The 19,612-nt window shown below is 35.5% G+C and overlaps 1 protein-coding gene across 1 annotated transcript; it reads left to right on the top strand.

Moving 5' to 3' along the window:
• The first annotated feature begins 791 nt into the window (after nt 1–791).
• Nucleotides 792–18,573, top strand: LOC129268503 (choline kinase alpha-like). Its single transcript, XM_064104994.1, has 8 exons — nt 792–1,278; nt 4,613–4,746; nt 5,587–5,691; nt 8,401–8,459; nt 10,096–10,180; nt 11,309–11,530; nt 12,184–12,265; nt 14,019–18,573. Exons 1-8 carry the CDS (start codon nt 1,024–1,026, stop codon nt 14,169–14,171), a joined length of 1,095 nt encoding a protein of 364 aa, XP_063961064.1. The 5' UTR covers nt 792–1,023; the 3' UTR covers nt 14,172–18,573.
• The last annotated feature ends 1,039 nt before the right edge of the window (nt 18,574–19,612 follow it).

Raw genomic sequence — 19,612 nt, 5'->3', positions numbered from 1 at the left:
TGGACAAAAGGCACAACAAGCATTATATTTGCAGTTTACCGTCGAACAGTTCGCCGTTATTTGGGGAGCCGAGAATCACGTTGCTGCGACTCTTCAAGCGTCCGATACTGGCCAACAAGGTTGTCAGATTATCCATGACCTTCTTTTTTTCCTTAAATTTGATAGTCAATGGTTTGTGGATACAGTCATGTGAAAGGTGTGTTCTTTGAATGATGTCCTCACGAGGCACAAGATGGCTATGACCTCAAGGGACCCTTGTAGGCAAAATGTAGATTCACTTGTTCTATCGATCTTGAAATTATGGCTTGATATTAGTGGACAAAGCTAAATGAAGTATTCTGAAAATGGGTATGTATCCTTGTAAACCAGGCCCAGCTGCTTTTGGAAAATAACATGTCTAGATTAAAGTTGCAAAAGGATAAATTAAAATAATGAAAAGGACATTAATCAACAATTCAATACATTAGTCAACAATTCAATACATAAATCAACAAGTCAATACATTAATCAACAATTCAATACATAAATCAACAATTCAATACATTAATCAAAAATTCAATACATTAATCAACAATTCAATACATTAATCAACAATTCAATACATAAATCAACAATTCAATACATTAATCAACAATTCAATACATAAATCAACAATTCAATACATAAATCAACAATTCAATACATTAATCAACAATTCAATACATTAATCAACAATTCAATACATTAATCAACAATTCAATACATAAATCAACAATCCATCTGCAACTAGGGCCTACATAAAGATCAATTTGCTGAAATCAATTGAATTGTATATAGTATCAAGATCTAAACCATAGAAACCATGAAAGTCCCAAAACTTCAATTAAAAGTATATTTCATTCCAAAGACCACATCTGATTCAGGACTGTTGCAACAAACCTTGAGGCAGCTCTCTCAGTGAACAGGAGGCTGAATAAAAAGAGAAAATTGGTAGAAATAATTTTTTACTTGCATGCAATTCTTTCCTCTTTATCTTATCCCCACATGTATACATTCATGCCATGGATATACAGAGCGGGCCTTAGTAACTACCTATACTTATGCTCTATTCCTGATCATCAGCGAGGAAATTGCACTGACGAACCAAGAGAGGTCCTCCTCCGCGTCTATGGTGAGATTTTCTTTGAGGGAGAGACGCCGCTTCTGGACACCGTGATCTTTTCGTTGCTGTCGGAGAGGAGACAGGCGCCCAAGCTGTACGGGGTTTTCAGCGAGGGACGACTTGAAGAGTTCATTCCTGTGAGTTTACTTTATTTGTAAATATTGGACTGTTGATGACGATGATGATATTGATGATGGTGATGACGACGATGATGATGATGATGGTAGTGGTGTAGTCCAGATTGGACCTCGGTGTATTAAAGCTCTCTTTCTCAAAGCTAACATAGAGGGCCTCCTGACTCCCAATCCTCTCATCTCCCATCTTCACCAAGGAGATGAGAGGATTGGTGCTTGGTTAGGGATTGGGAGTCAGGAGGCATTCTGTGTTAGCTTTGGGAAATTTAGCTTCCATACAAGGTCCATTCTGGACTAGTGGTGAATTGGAGACAATGTTGGTGATGATGATTATGATGACGATCATGATCATGATGATGATGATGGTGGTGGTGGTGATGATGATGATGGTGATGGTGATGAGGGTGATGATGATGATGGTGATGATGGTGATGATGATGATGATGGTGATGGTGATGATGATGATTATGATGGTGATGGTGATGATGTAGTTTTACGGATTGTGAAAGAAAGTCACTTATTAAACAAATTATGTATGGATCTGTATTTATCAATTGAAAATTCATATTATTATTAAAGGTCAAGTCCACCTCAGAAAAATGTTGATTTGAATAAGTAGAGAAAAATCAAACTAGCATTACGCTGAAAATTTCATCAAAGTTGGATGTAAAATAAGAAAGTTATGACATTTTAAAGTTTTGCTAATTTTTCACAAAACAGTGATATGCAGTTCACTGACATGCACATCAGACAGTCGATGATGTCCTTCACTCACTATTTCTTTTGTTCTTTGTTTGAATTTGGTTGTTCCACTTTATATGTTTGTCATTTTGCCTCCAACGAAGATTCTGCTAGGATCGAAAGCTTAGGCCCCTTTTGACTTTCTATTGTTTGAATTATCCATTATTTCATATTTTACATATTTGACAATAAAGACCAACTTTACTGAACCATATTGTATTAAACAATGCTAATTCCACATGTTCAGGGAGGTATTAATCGTTGTTTCACTTGACAATGAGGAGAAAATTAGAATATTTCATGTAATAAAATACAAAAGAAATAGTCAGTGGATGACGTCATCAGTCTCCTCATTTGCATACCGTCCAGGATATGCATAAAACTGTTCTGTGAAATTCAGCAAAACTGTCATAACTGTCTTATTTTACATCTGGGGCCCGTTGAATAAAACTTTTGCCACAAAAAAACTCTGGCAAACAAAAATGTGCCATTGAAAATAACACACTCAAAAACTCTGGCAAAAAATTTGCCAGAGTTTTTTATGGCAAAAGTTTAATATGCAACGGGCCCTGACTTTGATGAAATTTTCAGTGTTAATGCTTGTTGGATTTTTCTCTTTTAATTCAAATCAAATTTTTGTTGGTGTGGACTTGTCCTTTTATTAAGCTTGCAAAATGTGTTTCTTGCTACAACTCCAATGTATATATGTACATTAAAGTGAACTAGACAATTGAACTCTTGGAGACTCATCAAGAATCTAATTAATGCTATTCCTGTCCTACAACAGGTGCACACCCATCTATTGTCAACATGTTATTATAGAGCTATACAACAGAGCATATAATCAACACTCTTAATTACATTTAATAACATTGATCTGATTTTTTTTTAATGTGAGCTGTAAAATCAAATTTTTTCCTGTATCTCTGTCACTCTGATACATGTTAAATTGCACCCTATAAAATTAGGCCCTAAAAATGCCCCTGAAAGTGCATCAAAAAGTCAACAAGTCCATACATGTGATGACATTTAGAATCCTTGACTGCATCAAACTTAAATGGTTAATTTTTTCAGTCACATGAAAGTGTCTGCACATTTTTCCTTTTTGTTTTTTAAATCAAAATATTAAAAACAGCACACATCAAATTTCAGGATTTTATTTACATGTACATGTAAAGGTAAAAGAAAGTAGTTGCAACAAACAATTATTTCATGAGAAAACCTTTTATTAAAATCAAGGTTAATGGTCACAATATTGCCATTGATCTACAACTGGTACCTTATTGTAAACTTATCTTTGTGAAATCAGGAAATCGTAGCTGAAAACCGATAATTCCGATGATAACTAACACAAAAAGACATATGTGGGACAGTGTATTAATATTGCTTGGAAAAACACCAGACATTTGATGGAATTCTGTGTTTATTTTGCTAATTTCTAAGTAATTATGTATTTTCTTCTAGAGCCATTTTGCAAAAATTTTGTATTTATACATGTACACTGTATACAAACATTTTGGTGGTAATTTTATTGGATTCTGTTCGAACTTATTTTGAGATTGTTACCACATTAATGTTAACCATTAAAGGGCAAGTCCACCCCAACAAAAAGTTTGATCTGAAAATTTTGAATAAAAAGGGAAAAATCAAGCATACTAAAAATCTCATCAGAATCGGATGTAAAATAAGAAAGTTATGACATCATAAAGATTTGCTTACTTTCACCATTGACATCACAATGGTTATTAGTATTTTGCTTTAAGTTGGCCTTTATGAAACAAAATACTTTGAAGTGAATTGGATACGAGTATAAGCACTGTGCTTAGTAATTTACTTTGATACTTACAGTACCCGGTAGTCAATCAATACTTTGAATGGGATACCAGCCCAGGCCTGTTAATGTGATTAAAACCTATCATGTTCTACCACAGGAATGTGATTCTGTATTGAATGGACACTACATTGAGTCTCATTGGTTCTATGCATGAGTACACAGTTGTTTGTACAATACCAATGATGATGATTATAGTGATGATGTTGATGATGATGATTATGATGATGATGTTGATGATGATGATGATGATGATGATGGTGATGATGATGATGATGATGGTGATGATGATGTTGATGATGATGGTGATGATGATGATTATGATGATGATGGTGATGATGATGATGATGTTGATGATTATGATGATGATGGTGATGATGATGATGGTGAGGATGATGATGGTGATGATGGTGATGATGATGATGATGGTGAGGATGATGATGGTGAGGATGATGATGGTGATGATGATGATGATGATGGTGATGATGGTGATGATGATGATGATGATGGTGATGATGAGGAGGATGATGATGATGGTGAGGATGATGAGGATGATGGTGAGGATGATGGTGAGGATGATGATGATGATGATAGTGATGATATTGATGGTGAGGATGATGGTGATTGTGATGATGTTGATGATGATAGTGACAAAGTTATAATATTAAACACTATTTGGATAACACACATCATTTTATGATATTATTACCCCAGCTTTAGCCTTTTACATACATCCTGTTTGCCTTATGTTTGTTTTTAATACAGTCACGTGCCTTGAGGACGGATGAGCTATCAGACCCAGAACTCTCAACAATCATCGCTGGCAAGTTAGCTGGATTTCATCAGCTTCAGCTCCCGCTCTGTAAAGTACCAAGATGGCTCGATACCATGCTAGACAAGTAAGACAACCAAAAATATGACTTTTTAAACTCTTATTACCCTAAAGGTCAGGGTGTTTGAGATGTACTGAGGGGATGGGAAGGCATTGGCACACACATTCTTTACTACTTGGTAGTCTCTAATTTGTGCATTTCATAATATATGCACCCACCAACATTCAATATCACATTTAGTATACAAGGTAAAATGGGTTGTGAGTGAGAGTGGAACGAGTAAACAAACTGATTCCCAAGATAAGGAGAGAATGATTGATGTAAAGAATTATATCCTATGAAAATTGCAGTGTTTCAATGGAGTTCCTATTAACTCCGAAACAGAGTTGATATCTTGGGTTGGGGTTGGTCAACCAATCTTTTGGGATTAACTTGTAGGAGGATGGACATCACAATAATATCCCAATCTGCACGCATGCATTATGAAACGGAGGAATCAAAACTCCTCTTTGACCCATTCTTTGTGTGGAGCATTGTGGCCCAGTGGATTAGTCTTCTGACTTTGAAACAGAGGGTCGTGGGTTCGAATCCCAGCCATGGCGTAATTTCTTTCAGCAAAAAATTTATCCACAATGTGCTGCACTCAACCCAGGTGAGGTGAATGGGTACCCGGTAGGAAGAAATTCCTTTAATGCTTGAGCGCCTAGGTAGCCCAGTTCAAGCCGGGGTAATAATATCCAAGTCCTTTGGAAGCGCATAGAGACAACGTTATTCATAATGTATTATGCGCTATACAAGAACTGACTATTAGTATTATTATTCTTTGTGAATTTCATGCCGATAACACTTGTTCATTGATTCGCTTTGTATATAATACATGTATATATATATATTTTTTCATTTCAGATGGTTCAACAAAGCCTTAGGGCTGACTTTCGAAGATGACATTAATCAACAATTCATGAAACAGATCTTGGCCTTTGACCTTGAATCAGAGAGAAGGTTTATCAAGTAAGTCTCAGCTAGGCCACCGTGAAATTGAATAAAATATATCTTGAGTCTTAACTTATAAAGGGGCAAAGACCTTGGTTGGTATGAAGAATTTGTGTAATATGCAATAAAAATGACAAATGAGAACATTGCATAACTCGTTGAAATCACCAAAGGACAGAGAGTTATTAGCTAATCCATTCATGCCATAATATATCTTTATTACCCCTCTCAATTTTGATACACACAAAGAATGCAGAGAGTTCCATTTTTTAAACCTCAGATAGGACTTTGCAGAGGGGAAGGATTTAAATCATGGCCTTCCATTCATAAGGCAACAGATCTATCACTGAGCAACCATGCCCAGCAGACAGCGTTCCCAGCCCATCAGGGAAATCGGTGAAAATTATTAAACTTTTTCTAGTCAGGGAAAAATCAGGGACCTTGATAAAAAAATACCTCAAATGAAAGAAAAAATCAAGGAATTTTGATCGGCCCAAAAGTCAAAAGCAGACTTTGTTATATTTTGTTGCATATCAAAACAACACCCATTAAATGAATGGTTATGGTGGTACTAAATATTTTTACACTATTGTTTTTATACTGAAAGTACATGTAATTCACTGTAACAAGATAGATAAATGAGATAGATAAATAGATTTTATTTAAAACATCATGTCTCACAGTACAAACAAATGAACATGAAATACAGATAAAAAGAATTACAAGACAATAAACAATATACAGTATTAACATAGGAATTTAAATTAAAGGGTCACTCTTGCAGTGCACTTAATTTCAGTAAGGAGAAATTCAAACAGAAAACTAGGTAATGTATCCAGGCACCCCAAAAGGGGTACCTGTAGAAAATTAACTTTGAATACAATCATCCAAAGTGCACCACGAAAATGACCCTGTAAATGATTAACATGAAAAAAATAATAATACTAAGTTATTACTTGTAAATTAAACTAGATACGATTTATAAATATTTCATGAGTAAAGTTAAAACTATCAAAATCGTACACACAGGAAACCATTAGGACTTTACTTTTACTATTAATAAAATACTTTACTATTAGGAAAAACTAGCATTTATATAAAACAGAATATCAAATTATATGGACCCTAATTGCACTTAAAATTCGTAAAACCAGTGAGTAGGCTTATTTATGTGAGATATTGCACAAAGAGAGAGAGAGAGAAGTAGTACATGTATATAAAGTCAACAAACGTTGGAAACATCTGATAGAATGAATAAGTTATATAAGATATAATAACAGTAATAAACACCAATATTTATTTATAAATGCATTGTATAGAGTAATTTGTATTTTTTATTATTGTTTTAATTTACATTCCATAAACCCACTAGTTTCACTTTTCATTTCATTGATTATATGGTAAATAAGTATGTATGTAACCTTTATGTAAGAAAATTGTGGTTTAGCAATTAAAAAAAAAAGTAAAATGTAAACGTTAACTAGTTACGCCAGAGTTGATATTCCAATACATTTTGAGACCAGTAGGTGTGCAGGGTAAAACGAAACCCTGAGGTGACATAATTTTCATAAAAAAGTGTCAAAAGCCAAAAAATTGTAAGTAAAAAAAAAACATCTCAAAGTCATGCAATCAGAAAGGTGTCACTATTTACAGTCCATATTCATTCAGCAGTCTGTGGAAAAAAGGAACAGGATTGTTTTTCATTCTAGTAGTTCTACTTCTAGGTTCAACACAGACACGTTTCCTAAGCTCTCGACGTTGTTCAGCAGGTGCAAACCATCGATGAACTGCATTCAACTTGAAAGCACTACGAGCAAAGGAAAGACACAACTGAATCCTTCTTTCGGACAGCGTCTGCAAATCTGTCACAGAAAGAGCATTTTGGTATGATATGTACTGATTCGTTTGGATGATTCGCAGAGCACGTTTCTGGACGCCCTCGATGGTCTTCGCCTGCTGTTGGGTGAGGGAACTGTGCCAAACTTGACATGCATATTCCAAAACTGGTCTGATGAAACCGGTGAATACTAATATCATGTCTTCAGGAGGGCAAGAAAATGGCTTCAACGATCGCAACATGAACATACGGCGATTTGCACGAGAGACAATAGCATCTACATGTTTATCCCATTTAAGATTATCCTGAATTGTGATTCCAAGGATTTTGGTGTCATTCACTTGCTGGACCGTTTCCTGACACAATTCAATGTCAGGTTGTGATCGGGTGGTTTTACTGAATGAAAACATGCGAAAGTGGGAATGGGTTTAAATAATTACCAAGGAATTTTTAAACTTCATCAGGGAATTTTGTTTTCTTGAAAAGCTGGTAACCCTTGAAAAGCTGGTAACCCTGGAAATACTTAATTTTAAAAGAAAATGTTTTACAGCTTAGATTCATGATTTCACTCAGTCAGCGGTTTATAAATTACTATTGACTTTACTACACATGACTGGTAACCCTTTCTTGTGCCATATGTTGCTGACTTCGCACCTAAAACTGTTAACAGTAATACTAGATTTATAATAATATGGTATGCAAATATTGACTGCTCATGATGGTGATAGTAAAAACTATAACTCTTAAGTTATCTTAAGTCCTACTATTTTTCCTACGTGTAGGCTGAAGGTTAAGGGATGACAGACTTAAAGTCTCAAGATCAACAAATGTATTATGTGTGGAATTAAAAGATATTCTTAATGTACCGTTTTTATTTCAACCCCTTTCAGGAGACTGGTATCACAGACTAAAAGCCCTGTCGTCTTCTGTCATAATGACTGCCAAGAAGGTATGAACATTGACCTCTTATGATACTTCCTTTAAAGGGGAAGTTCACCCTGGCATAACTGATATGATGATTATGATGATGAGGGGGATTATGATGATGATGATGGTGATGGTGATGATGAGGATGGTGATGATGATTAGGATGAGGATGATGGTGGTGGTGGAGGTGGTGGTGGTGGTGGTGATGATGATGATGATGATGATTGAATTGAATTAATTTATTCATTTTCCATTAAGAAATATACAAAATCAGTAGTATACACAAATAAACATAACAAAGCATAAAAATGAGACATTATACAGATGATGTATCATACTTAAAGAAATGCACAATACTTTGTTTTATATAATATACGTATTAGGAAAATTGGATGCCCATGAAAGCAGTATGCCTGTTAAGTTGGGTCACTCAGATGATGATGATGATGATGATGATGATGATGATGATGATGATGATGATGATGATGATGATGATGATGATGATGATGATGATGATGATGATGATGATGATGATGATGATGATGATGATGATGATGATGATGATGATGATGATGATGATGATGATGATGATGTGATGATGATCATCATCATAAACTGGTGCTTATATAGTGCATAATCAATTAAAGCTGCTGTAAAATTTGTTTTAATGAAAGCAGAAAAAATAAACCAAACACATTGATGAAGATTTGGATAAACTTCGTCAAAGATTGAGAGAGTTGTGAATTTTCAAAATTTTGGTTTTGTGACATAACATAGGAGCAGCTGACATAAAAGACATGTTCTAATCAGTTTTTATTCCTTACAAAATAATTTTTCATCTTTATATATTTCGTAGCTAGCTTCCTTTGACTACACTTACCCACTTTTTACCCAGGAGATAAATTCATATTCAAAGTTCAAATTCAACTTTATTTCCACAAAAAAAAATTATTTATACAAACCATTAACATTAAAATATATTTTACTTGTGGAGGAGTCAAAGGAAGCACAACTGCTTGTATAAATTGGTTACTGATAAAAAAATCATATTAATATGTGCTAAAATGTGAATTTAGCAAACAAATGTAAAAATATAATCATAAAATAATTACAAATCCAAGAGAGAGAAGGGGGGAACAAATCCTTACAATGAAAGGAAAGCCGTATTTAGAAGTGTTTTGTCACGGAGACCTGCTTTTGGAGTAAATAGTAGGTAATATGCCGTGGAGTGAGTTTGGAAACTCTTGTTGGAATGCTCCCCAGGGAGTGAAGAAAGTGTATGCATTGTGTGTGGCATGTCAGGATCCGATGACCAGTGCAATTATATCTACAAAGGTTTCTGTGACATTTGTTTCGGCGACAATTGCTCTGATGGAAAATCTGCACGTTTTCCAAACATGAAATAAACCCTTCTTATTATCTTTACCTTCTTCTGAATCAAGAACTCTATTACAATCCTAAATATAACCTAGCCCGTGCCCTCTGAGATATTAAGACTGGAGCAAATGCCGTGTCACGCTACAAAGTGCCTAGAGAAGTTGATCTGATGTTTTAAGCACGATGTAAAAGCATAATATTTAAATTGTGAAAGGACTGTTAAAACCCAAACAACACTAGTTATTATTGATAATTATTTGATTTTTTTCTTTTAATTCTAGGAAACATACTTCTTACCAGCGGGGAAAACTCCAATGAGAAGAATCTGATCTTGATTGACTATGAATATTCCAGTTATAATTTCAGGTAAGAATGCTGGGGCCCACAACACAAAGCTTAACAATGGTACAACATTTTTTCTACGAGAGATTGCATTAGCTACAATATACAAGCAATCGTGAAAATCAAACGTACAATTAATTTCTAACCTTTGTATTACAGGATCCAGGTTGCCACTTGGTCTATACCTTGGGCCCGTAACACCAAGCGTAACAATCATCATAGAAAAATATCTTTATGATTGATTGCATTGACTACAATGTACAATCAATCGTAAAAATCATGCAATCAATCAATCGCTATCCTTTGTGTTATGGGACCCTGCTTTCCATTCGGTCTCATCTCACATTGTCTAATCCAAGTTCAATTAAACAAATTTTTATTTGACAAAGTGTTTATGCAGAATCGAATAAAATGACCACCCAAGTGTCTGTATGTATAAATAAAATATCTGTGCCAAAGGATTCTGGAAGATATTGTGTAATTGCTGAGAAATATTAAGCAATGGCAAAAAGAAGCTGCTGAAAACTGCTTATCTAATAAAAGAGAGCCAATGGATCGAAAGCTTAGGCCCCTTTTTTTACTTTCTAAATATTAAGCAAAACAGCATGGAATCCCATCGAATTATCTGGTCTTTTTCCAAACAATAACACATTGTCCCACATGTGCTTATCTGTTTTGGCGATCTTCATTGTGATCGGTTTTTAGCTTTAGAATTCATGATTTTAGTTTAGTTTATGTAGCTACCAGAGCTAGATCTAGGATGATATAATGAAAACAGACTTTCTCATGATATAATGTTTACTGCAACTAATCAACTTTATTGGGGGCATCGTCGACTAGTAGTTATGACTCCTGACTTTTAATCTGAGGGACGTGGGTTAGATTACAAGCCATGGTGTGTTTTCCTTCAGCAAGAAATTTACTCACATTGTGCTGCACTCGACCAAGGTGAGGTGAATGGGTACCTAGTAGGAATTTATTCCTTGAAACGCAGCGCGCGTAACAGCTGCTCTGCTGAAGCCAGGGTAATTATCCTGTATTATTGTAGAGCCCTTTAATAGAGACTTCTGATAAATTGTGTTAAGCACTATATGAGCAGGTATAATTATTATTAATTTAACCTGATATACCTTATCTTTCTTACTCGAATAGGGAATTTGATTTAGCGAATCACTTTGTGGAGTGGTCCATGAATTACTGCATCAAGGAGGCACCCTACTATTCCCTGATACCGGAGGATTTTCCCTCTAGAGGGCAGCAGCTCACCTTCATCAGAGCTTACATTGCAGCCAGCCGTCAGATGGGCATGTACCAGCCAAGTTGCCATGGTGATTCGGCGGATGAAGAAGAAGCTATTCTGCAGGAAGTGAAAAGGTTGGTTTTGGTCAAGATGTGATTGATTGTCCTGTTGCATGAAATTGTGTGTGAACTGTGAATATGAATGGACACTTCTGATTGGCTAGAAACCTAGCTATGTTTGATTTTCTTGGTTTTCATGATATGTGTAAACTAATGAAATAATACCCATCGATACACATGCAACGTACAAGCCACATTTCGATACAATAAAACTTGTATTACTTAAATATTCTTCGAGAGGTTTGCTTGCCGGCTTGCAATATTGTTAGCAAATTACCCGTCTTCAGTATTTTATATTACCTGTTGAATGGAGAACAAAAGAGTACAATGTTGTTACAATATTCAACTTCGCAGGGCCATCAGCCAACTGAACTGCATGAAATAGACAACGTGCGCAATAAGCAATGCCATGCAATGTGCAATGATGCCTGGAACCCTGGATTAAGCACTATACCCTACTCTAAACCTAACATTAAACCCTCTTATTACAACTGTACATCTTAGACAAAATACAGCCTGGAGCAATCTTTGCAGAAGCAAATGTCATGTTACTATATCAAATATATTGTATTCTCTGACTTGTGCATTATTCAAACTGATGAATGTAATATATCTGATATACCACTAAAGTTCATCCAATATTACTTGTTAATATTCCCTCTGTGTAGATTCTGTCCTGTCAGTCATTTCTTATGGGCTCTATGGTCTATCGTACAAGCCAAGATATCTCACACAACCTTTGGATACATGGTAAATATCATTCATTTTTAAAATGCAAATTTAAACTCTTAACCCTAAATCTCCCGGGGTATTTTGATTCTTGTCATTCCGGGGGGGGGGGGGGGGGGGGGGGCATTATGGCCCCCCCTTAAGATCTCAGCCGCGGATTGCGCGATCACAACGAAAATTTGCATGATGGTGGAGAATGACGTAATCTACGCAGTTGCATTGGTAAATTTCACTGAATTCATACATTTTTATTTTATATGAATTAATTATGCTAATTTATTCATGAAATCATACTTATTGCTCTGATTCACTAAATAAAGCTCCTAGAATGCTATTTTTTGGTGAAAATATTCTTTATAGCATTCCGAACAATTGTGAATGAAAACAATTCTGGTACCAAGACCGATTTCTTATGTATTTTATTGTTTTTTAATTTCTTATGTATTTCTTTTTTTTTTTTTTCGATGGAAATCGTTCCAGATTTAATTCTGATCATAAACAAAGCAAAATTAATTAAGTTTAATCAGTAAAAGTAGAAATAATGATGCATTTATGAATTTTGGCTAATACACAATCTGCATTGGATTTGTACATGAAATCACGTTTATGAGCAATTTGGGGTCTGACATGCATTACATAATGTTGCGTAATGTCGTAACCGCGTACCAGGGCGTCACAAATTTGGTCTCAAAATTTGCGCGAGATATGAAAGTAAAAAGTCTGAGCGGCGAGGTCAAAAAATTTGCGCAGCAGATATATCGCGAAAATTGTCGAGGGGGGCCATTATGGCCTCCCCGGGAGAATTAGGGTTAATGTGCCATTCACTGTAATCAGCGAGTGCCATTTTTTTTTTCAAAGAGTCTATATTTAATTGTTTAATTTATAAAAAAGGGAATCCTGAGACAATAATTTTAAACCTCTTGACCATAAAGTGAACTGAACAATGGAATCACTCATGCATGCAATGCACTCCTCAAAATGTAATAATGTAACAATAGCTGTATGACCATTGCACGAAAATGTGTTCATGGCACTCCAGTGGATGCACAGATATGTGTTCATGGCACGTAAAGAGTTAAGACTTTACTACCAAGTTGGACCCCACCCCCCATCGTATAATCTAGGGCGTGGCTTTAGCTTTTGTCATTGCTTTGATGAGTCTGATGTGGAAGACTATGAATCATACCTACGAAGCAACCACCATGGTAATAAAACTTGTAAGTGCATAGGAACATTATATGAGAACTGTGTTATACTGTGCGTCCCACAAAAAAGGAAACCCGTATTCAGAGATAGATTTTACAATTTTCAAGTATTTTTTTACTATAAATTTGATACTCCTGGCAAGAGTGCAAACTTATCTCTCATTTGAAACGAAGAGCTCAGCAAATCGTTCACGCGTAGCAGATTACAAACAATAGATATTGAGGCATATCAGAAATGATTTGCGCAGAAACTTACGTGTGAATCTGAATCCACTCTCATTTCAGGGATCAGTGAGAGAAGCTTAACAAAGAATACAAAAGAAATGCTAATGAGCCAATTGTCGAATATGCAAGAGCGTCGTATCACGAACCAATTTTGTCCCATTTTTCTGCGCAACCTGGTTTTGACATTAAAATTTCAAACTCGTCTTGGTCATTAATGTGTGAAGTGTTTGTCTCATATTAGGTTTTAAAAATAAAGAAGAATAATTGAATTAAATTATTATGTAAATGAAATATCATCATTCATTTGCCTTGTATATTAATTTGTGGGATTTCTATTTAAACAGGAATATGCTGTCGCAAGGTTCAAGGAATATTTCCGTCATAAGGCCTTAATTCCAGTGGACATGTTGCCTTCTACTGCTGACCAGAGAAGCCAGGAAAGAGATGAAAGTGCCTCAATCCATCCAATGGAACAGAGACAAGCTATCTTGACCTGAACTTTGACCTTTGACCTCTCATCATGGATCAAATCGGCTTGGGAGAATGGAACAGTAATGATGAAGATTAAGAAACAATGGTGATATAAATGCTGCAGTTCCTTAATAGCAGTTATGCCAAATAACCTGTTGGAGTGGGTGGGTAGTCTCATCGAGCGGATGTAAGTGAGGGAGTATATTACGAGAATGTGCGGTGCTGTCAGAGTGCCAAACGGACATGTAAGCCCTACACAAAGCCACATTCCTTATAGTTGTTGAAAACAATGATCAGGAGCATCTAAAAAAATTTAAGACAATCTTTATTTTAAACCACTTGTTTTTGAAATTTATGTAATATTCTGCAATATAAAGGTGATTACCTTTCACTCCATGCCTGCAGTGATATTAAGGGTCCGTATGGATGCTTATTGACTATTGTCGTCATTATCACAGCAATTAAAAATAACCGATTAGCTTAAAAATCTTAGCTCGTTCTTGTCTGACCTGAAGGTTTACAATTATGATTACAGTATTAGCAGTTAAAGAAAAATTATTTTTAGATCCTGAATGAAGATTAGCATCCCTTAACGCTCTGCACATTTTCGTTCTTTGCAGACTTTAGCTTACACTTCGATGGAGAGCATCACAAAACCATTGTCCCCTTTTAAATTACTATATATTGTATTTTATCAACTCATTTTCTTACTTTAATAAATGTGTATTATATACATTATTCAGCTTGCCTTCATAGATGGGGGATAAGATATCATATCTATCTTCTATCGATCAATGCATGTATTATGTAATTCTAATTCACAACATTGCAGTTGAGGTAAATGATACTAATTATACAATATAAAATATGAAAATAAGCGGGTAGATCTGATAGCTTGATAATTTACAAGGAATGATTCATGGTAGAGTTTATTAAACAAAATGAAATGGGGAAAGTAATAATTGGAGAGTGGATACTAAAATGTGTTATCACACAATTACGGCGTTGAAATGTATTTGCAATGGAAAGATAGTATCACCTTTACTTGGACCATTTTCTACAACTCTTGTTTCACTACCTTTCAATCGCACAGCATTCCATTCATGTTTTTTTTGCATTGATATAAAATAAACTGGATAGAGCTCGTCTCATGCTGGCAACGCAAGACCTTGAAGTTACAGGACACAACAGTATATGGGACCATACTAACATGTATTAAGAAACAACATGCACTCGCAAGAGAAAATAGTGAGGAACTTTGTGTGCACTTTAGACCTTTCAGAGTACCTTTGTTTCTGGTGGCCTCAAAAGAGTGTTGTTGCTCTATCCCTTATCAGTGGTTTCTTACTACCAAATGGACTATGGCAAGCCAAAATTTGTTTTCTCGAGCCATTATATTTGTTTTCACTACATTTATATGGTGATGCTTGTTTCATGCAAAAGTCTGAATCCATGCCCTAGTAACACAAAGTTTAGCAATGATTGTAGAACAAATTTTTACGATTGATTACATTGACTGCGGTGTACAAGCAATTGTTAACATCAATCTTACCATCAAACTTACAATTGATTTTACAATCAGTCTTACAACAATCGCCTAGCTTTGTGTTACAGGGGACCTAGTATTCTATTCTCAGTCAGTGTTTCAAGTTTCAGTTAATTGATCATGTGATATCATATGTATGCAGAAACCTGCATTTTTATACAGTATGATCAAATGAAAAGTTATGTATCAATTCTGAGCCAGAGAAAATGATATTTCTCAATGTTTCAACTCATCCAGTTCAACTGGCAGTTGAGTGTATATGTCTACAACAGGTTTCAACTATATTCCGTACCACTTTGCCATTTACAAACAAACCAAACCAAACCAAACCAAACCTAATGTACATGTCTCACATTTCATTGTTCAACATATATGTTGCGGACATCTTATCAATTGTTTGTATGCTGGTACAGGTCTGTATTCTGTTGTATATTTCATGTGTAATCTGCTGTGAAGGAATGCTCCTTCCTATAATCTGCAATATAAGAATACCTGGTGCGTGTTTCATAAAGCTGTTCGAAAGTTAAGAGCGACTTTCAGAACGACTGGTGATCCTTTCTTACGCGCTAAATAATCACCAATGAACATTTGATGGTGAATATCATTTACCACAAGATAGTATCACCAGTTCTTAAAATCGCTCTTAACTTACGAACAGCTTTATGAAACGGCCTCCAGGATTGCTTGTCAATTCTATTCTGTTATGTGCCCTTGACTTGGATTGTAATTGTACTGGTGGGTGGGTGACATTATGCAAGACAGCTGACTCTTTACTGTCCTTATGGAGTGCTGCAAAAAACTTGCGATCACTTGCAAGTCCATTATCGGTCCCTAAATCAATTATAACTTTTGAAATTGATTGCAAATTTGCGTTTGATTGCTAATCTGCTTCTTGAAACAAGGAGTGCAATTGATTTACTCTAGCTCAAATTAATATATCAATTGTAAAATTGCAACAGAATATCTGCAATCAATTGCAAATTTTTTCTTGCAACACTCCCTAAGTCATATATCCCTATGAAGCCGACTTGGCACCTAAGAACATCTTCCAGTTGTGCGTAAAGTCGTTTGTAACGTTCCAAACAGCTTATCAAATGCCCACCTACATGTAGTGTATTAACAGTAGAAATTCGTAATTTGTTTTTTATCAATGATTGTCAATTAAACAATACAGTATCATGGTGCAGGGATCAATAGTGCAATGACCTATGTTTTGAAGCTGGGCCCCGTTGCAGAAAAATTACTATTATAGTAACTTTGTCATCCAGTGGTAACTACCATGGTAACGCTGATCAACAGCCAATCAAAATCAAGGATCCCAGACAAGTTGCAATTGGATGGCAAAGTTACCACAATGGCAAACTTTTATGCAACGAGGGCCTGGTATGTTTACAATGTATTATCAGCAAAAAGCTTCACATTTAATACTTAATGATTGTTTATAATTGACTGGTTCGTAGTTAGCCCATGCCCCAATGTCCTTAAATTACCTCTAGTATCCATCTAAGGCGCTGTAGCTCAGTAAGAGCGGAGGTTTCTGATTCCAGTGACCTGGGTTTGATTCCCACTTGGTGCGCTAGTGCCCATGAAAAAGCATTAATCCTCATTACCAAGTCCCTCGCAGAGGACCTCAAGCCATCAGTCAGTGCTTTCTTAGCAATCAGGTTAAAAATCACCACCAAAACATGCAGCAGTCTTTATGTACATAAAGATATGGCACTCATAAAGTATTAAAGAGTATTATGGTAGTTTAGCTAGTTTATGTTGTATAATATAAAATGCTTAGACATTTTGTTAATTAGGCAGTATTATTATCTCAAAGACACAACCGCTCTTCAAATATGGAATTATTGTAAAAGCTTAAGCTAAAGTATGTAAGCACTTTTTGAAACGGTAGCCTTTAGCCCAATCAGCCTACGCAATTTTTGTTTATTTAGTAGGGTTTTTAGTTACATGTAGTACGTTTAATGATGCTGGAATTTATGTAAATTAGACTGTGATACGATCCTGTGTTGTGCCGGCTTACAAGGTCGGTCCCCTCTCTCCCATGAGAATAAAAAATAAAGACATAATTTATTTTTTTCATAAAGAATTAATTATTATCATCATAATTATGAAAATTAAAAAAATAAATAAATGAAAAAAAGTAAATAAATAGGTGTGCACCCCCACTAGGATGTGCCTCTGGGTAGCCCTTTTGTTTAGCTTTCAATAATAAATTGCCATACTTTGTCCATTGGGAAGTACATGACACAACATGTATGAATGTGATGTTGACATTTTTAGTAGCTTTTAAACAGTTACTTGAACTTGTATTCATGACAAGTGTGGTTAAAATGGTTTAGTTATTGCATGAGCTTTGTACATTCCTTTACATGTGTTAATCTTGCTTATAATCAATATCAGTATTATGATACAGAGTAAACTGCACGGAAGCGACATCACATCTAGACGATAGTGCATCTTATACCTCGGTCATATTTTCTCTACGGCGGCTGTACGGCGAGTCGAAAACAACCGTTATAACATTTCTTGTACCAGCTACATAGGTGGTTTGAATAAAACGGCGGTTTTCGACTCGCTGTACGGCCGCCGTAGAGAAAATATGACCGAGGTATAAGTGTTGTCTGGATTACCCCTTTCTGAGATTCTGAGAGATGATCTTATTCTCTGCCGTGGACAGTGGGTGTTTCATGAAACTGCTTTTAAAGTTATGAACGACTTGTGTATGGCAAGCCATGTGTGGTTCTCGATCATTAAGTTAATAATGGCCAAGTACCATAACTTGGGACCACAGAGGTCTGTTTGACGTCAGAAATTTGACTCAGAAGAGGTAAAAGACACATATTTATGTGTAAGGTACATGTATTGTATCTCTTTCGATAAAACAAATGAAATTAATCTTGTTAGGTGTTCAAATGTCAGGAAAAATTTTGCTTGCACATTGGCACTTCATAAATATCAGGAAAAAAATATTTCCTTGCACATTGGCACTTGATAAATATCAGGAAAAATGTTTGCTTGCACATTGGCACTTCATAAACCAATTGTTCATAACATCATGCTTAACTTTACAGACAGCTTTATGAAACAGCTCCTGAATGGCATCTGATTGGATGTTTTTAAGCTTTCAATTTAATCTTGCTTGTACTCATTTAATTCCAGCTAGCATCATGGGCATTATCAGCTTCTGAAAGTTATGGGACACTGACCAAGCGTGGGTTGCCCTCTCCCGTGGTAGGGACCTGTGAATTTTTGCCATCGATAATAGGCCTTTAATGTAATGTGTAGCAGATATTAAGCCAAATGAATGTTATTAAAGGCTTATGTGGTGGATTCTCATTATGACAAGCAGCAACATGCAGCCTTCATAAATGGAATGGGTTTGATGGTTGACCCCAAAAATGTTGGGGAGAGGGCATGTCCCCCTATCTTCCACCTTATGATGCTAGTAGATTGATATTGGACATAGTGTATTCTTTGATTCTCAAGCAGCTTTTGTTTTTTCTACAGTCCATCAGCTGACTAAATTAATATATGGTTAATCATGATTTCTGTTTAACTTTACCAAAGAAATTGTTCGTTTTATGCCTCTACTACTTGTTCCCAGTTTTACAAAACTTCAACAATTGATCACAAGGTTGATTTTTATGCTTCATTGCATTGAAGATTGTGTGTAATCAGTTGTAAAAAAAAAGGCAAAAGATTGATTGCTAAACTTTGTGTGATGTGCCTTGATGCCTCTTATCCTAGGCCCTCTTCTCACAGTGTGTAGGTAATTGATTGTAGATCTGATTTTTATGATTAGTTCTATTGATTATATGTGCCATCTATCATACAAATCTACTTTATGATCAATCTCTATGCTTTGTCATACTGGTAGCAGCCTGTATAGCTGTGCAAAATGCTTGTATGTCACAT

The sequence above is a fragment of the Lytechinus pictus genome, chromosome 9 (assembly GCF_037042905.1).
Source record: "Lytechinus pictus isolate F3 Inbred chromosome 9, Lp3.0, whole genome shotgun sequence".
Classification (NCBI taxonomy): domain Eukaryota; kingdom Metazoa; phylum Echinodermata; class Echinoidea; order Temnopleuroida; family Toxopneustidae; genus Lytechinus; species Lytechinus pictus.
This window is presented reverse-complemented; position numbering and strand designations above follow the sequence as displayed.

Coding starts and splice junctions, on each gene's coding strand:
- LOC129268503 (XM_064104994.1), top strand. CDS start 1,024: ATGTATACATTCATGCCATGGATATACAGAGCGGGCCTTAGTAACTAC. Junction 5,692..8,400: donor TCAGAGAGAAGGTTTATCAA/GTAAGTCTCAGC, acceptor AACCCCTTTCAG/GAGACTGGTATCACAGACTA. Junction 8,460..10,095: donor TCATAATGACTGCCAAGAAG/GTATGAACATTG, acceptor TTTTAATTCTAG/GAAACATACTTCTTACCAGC.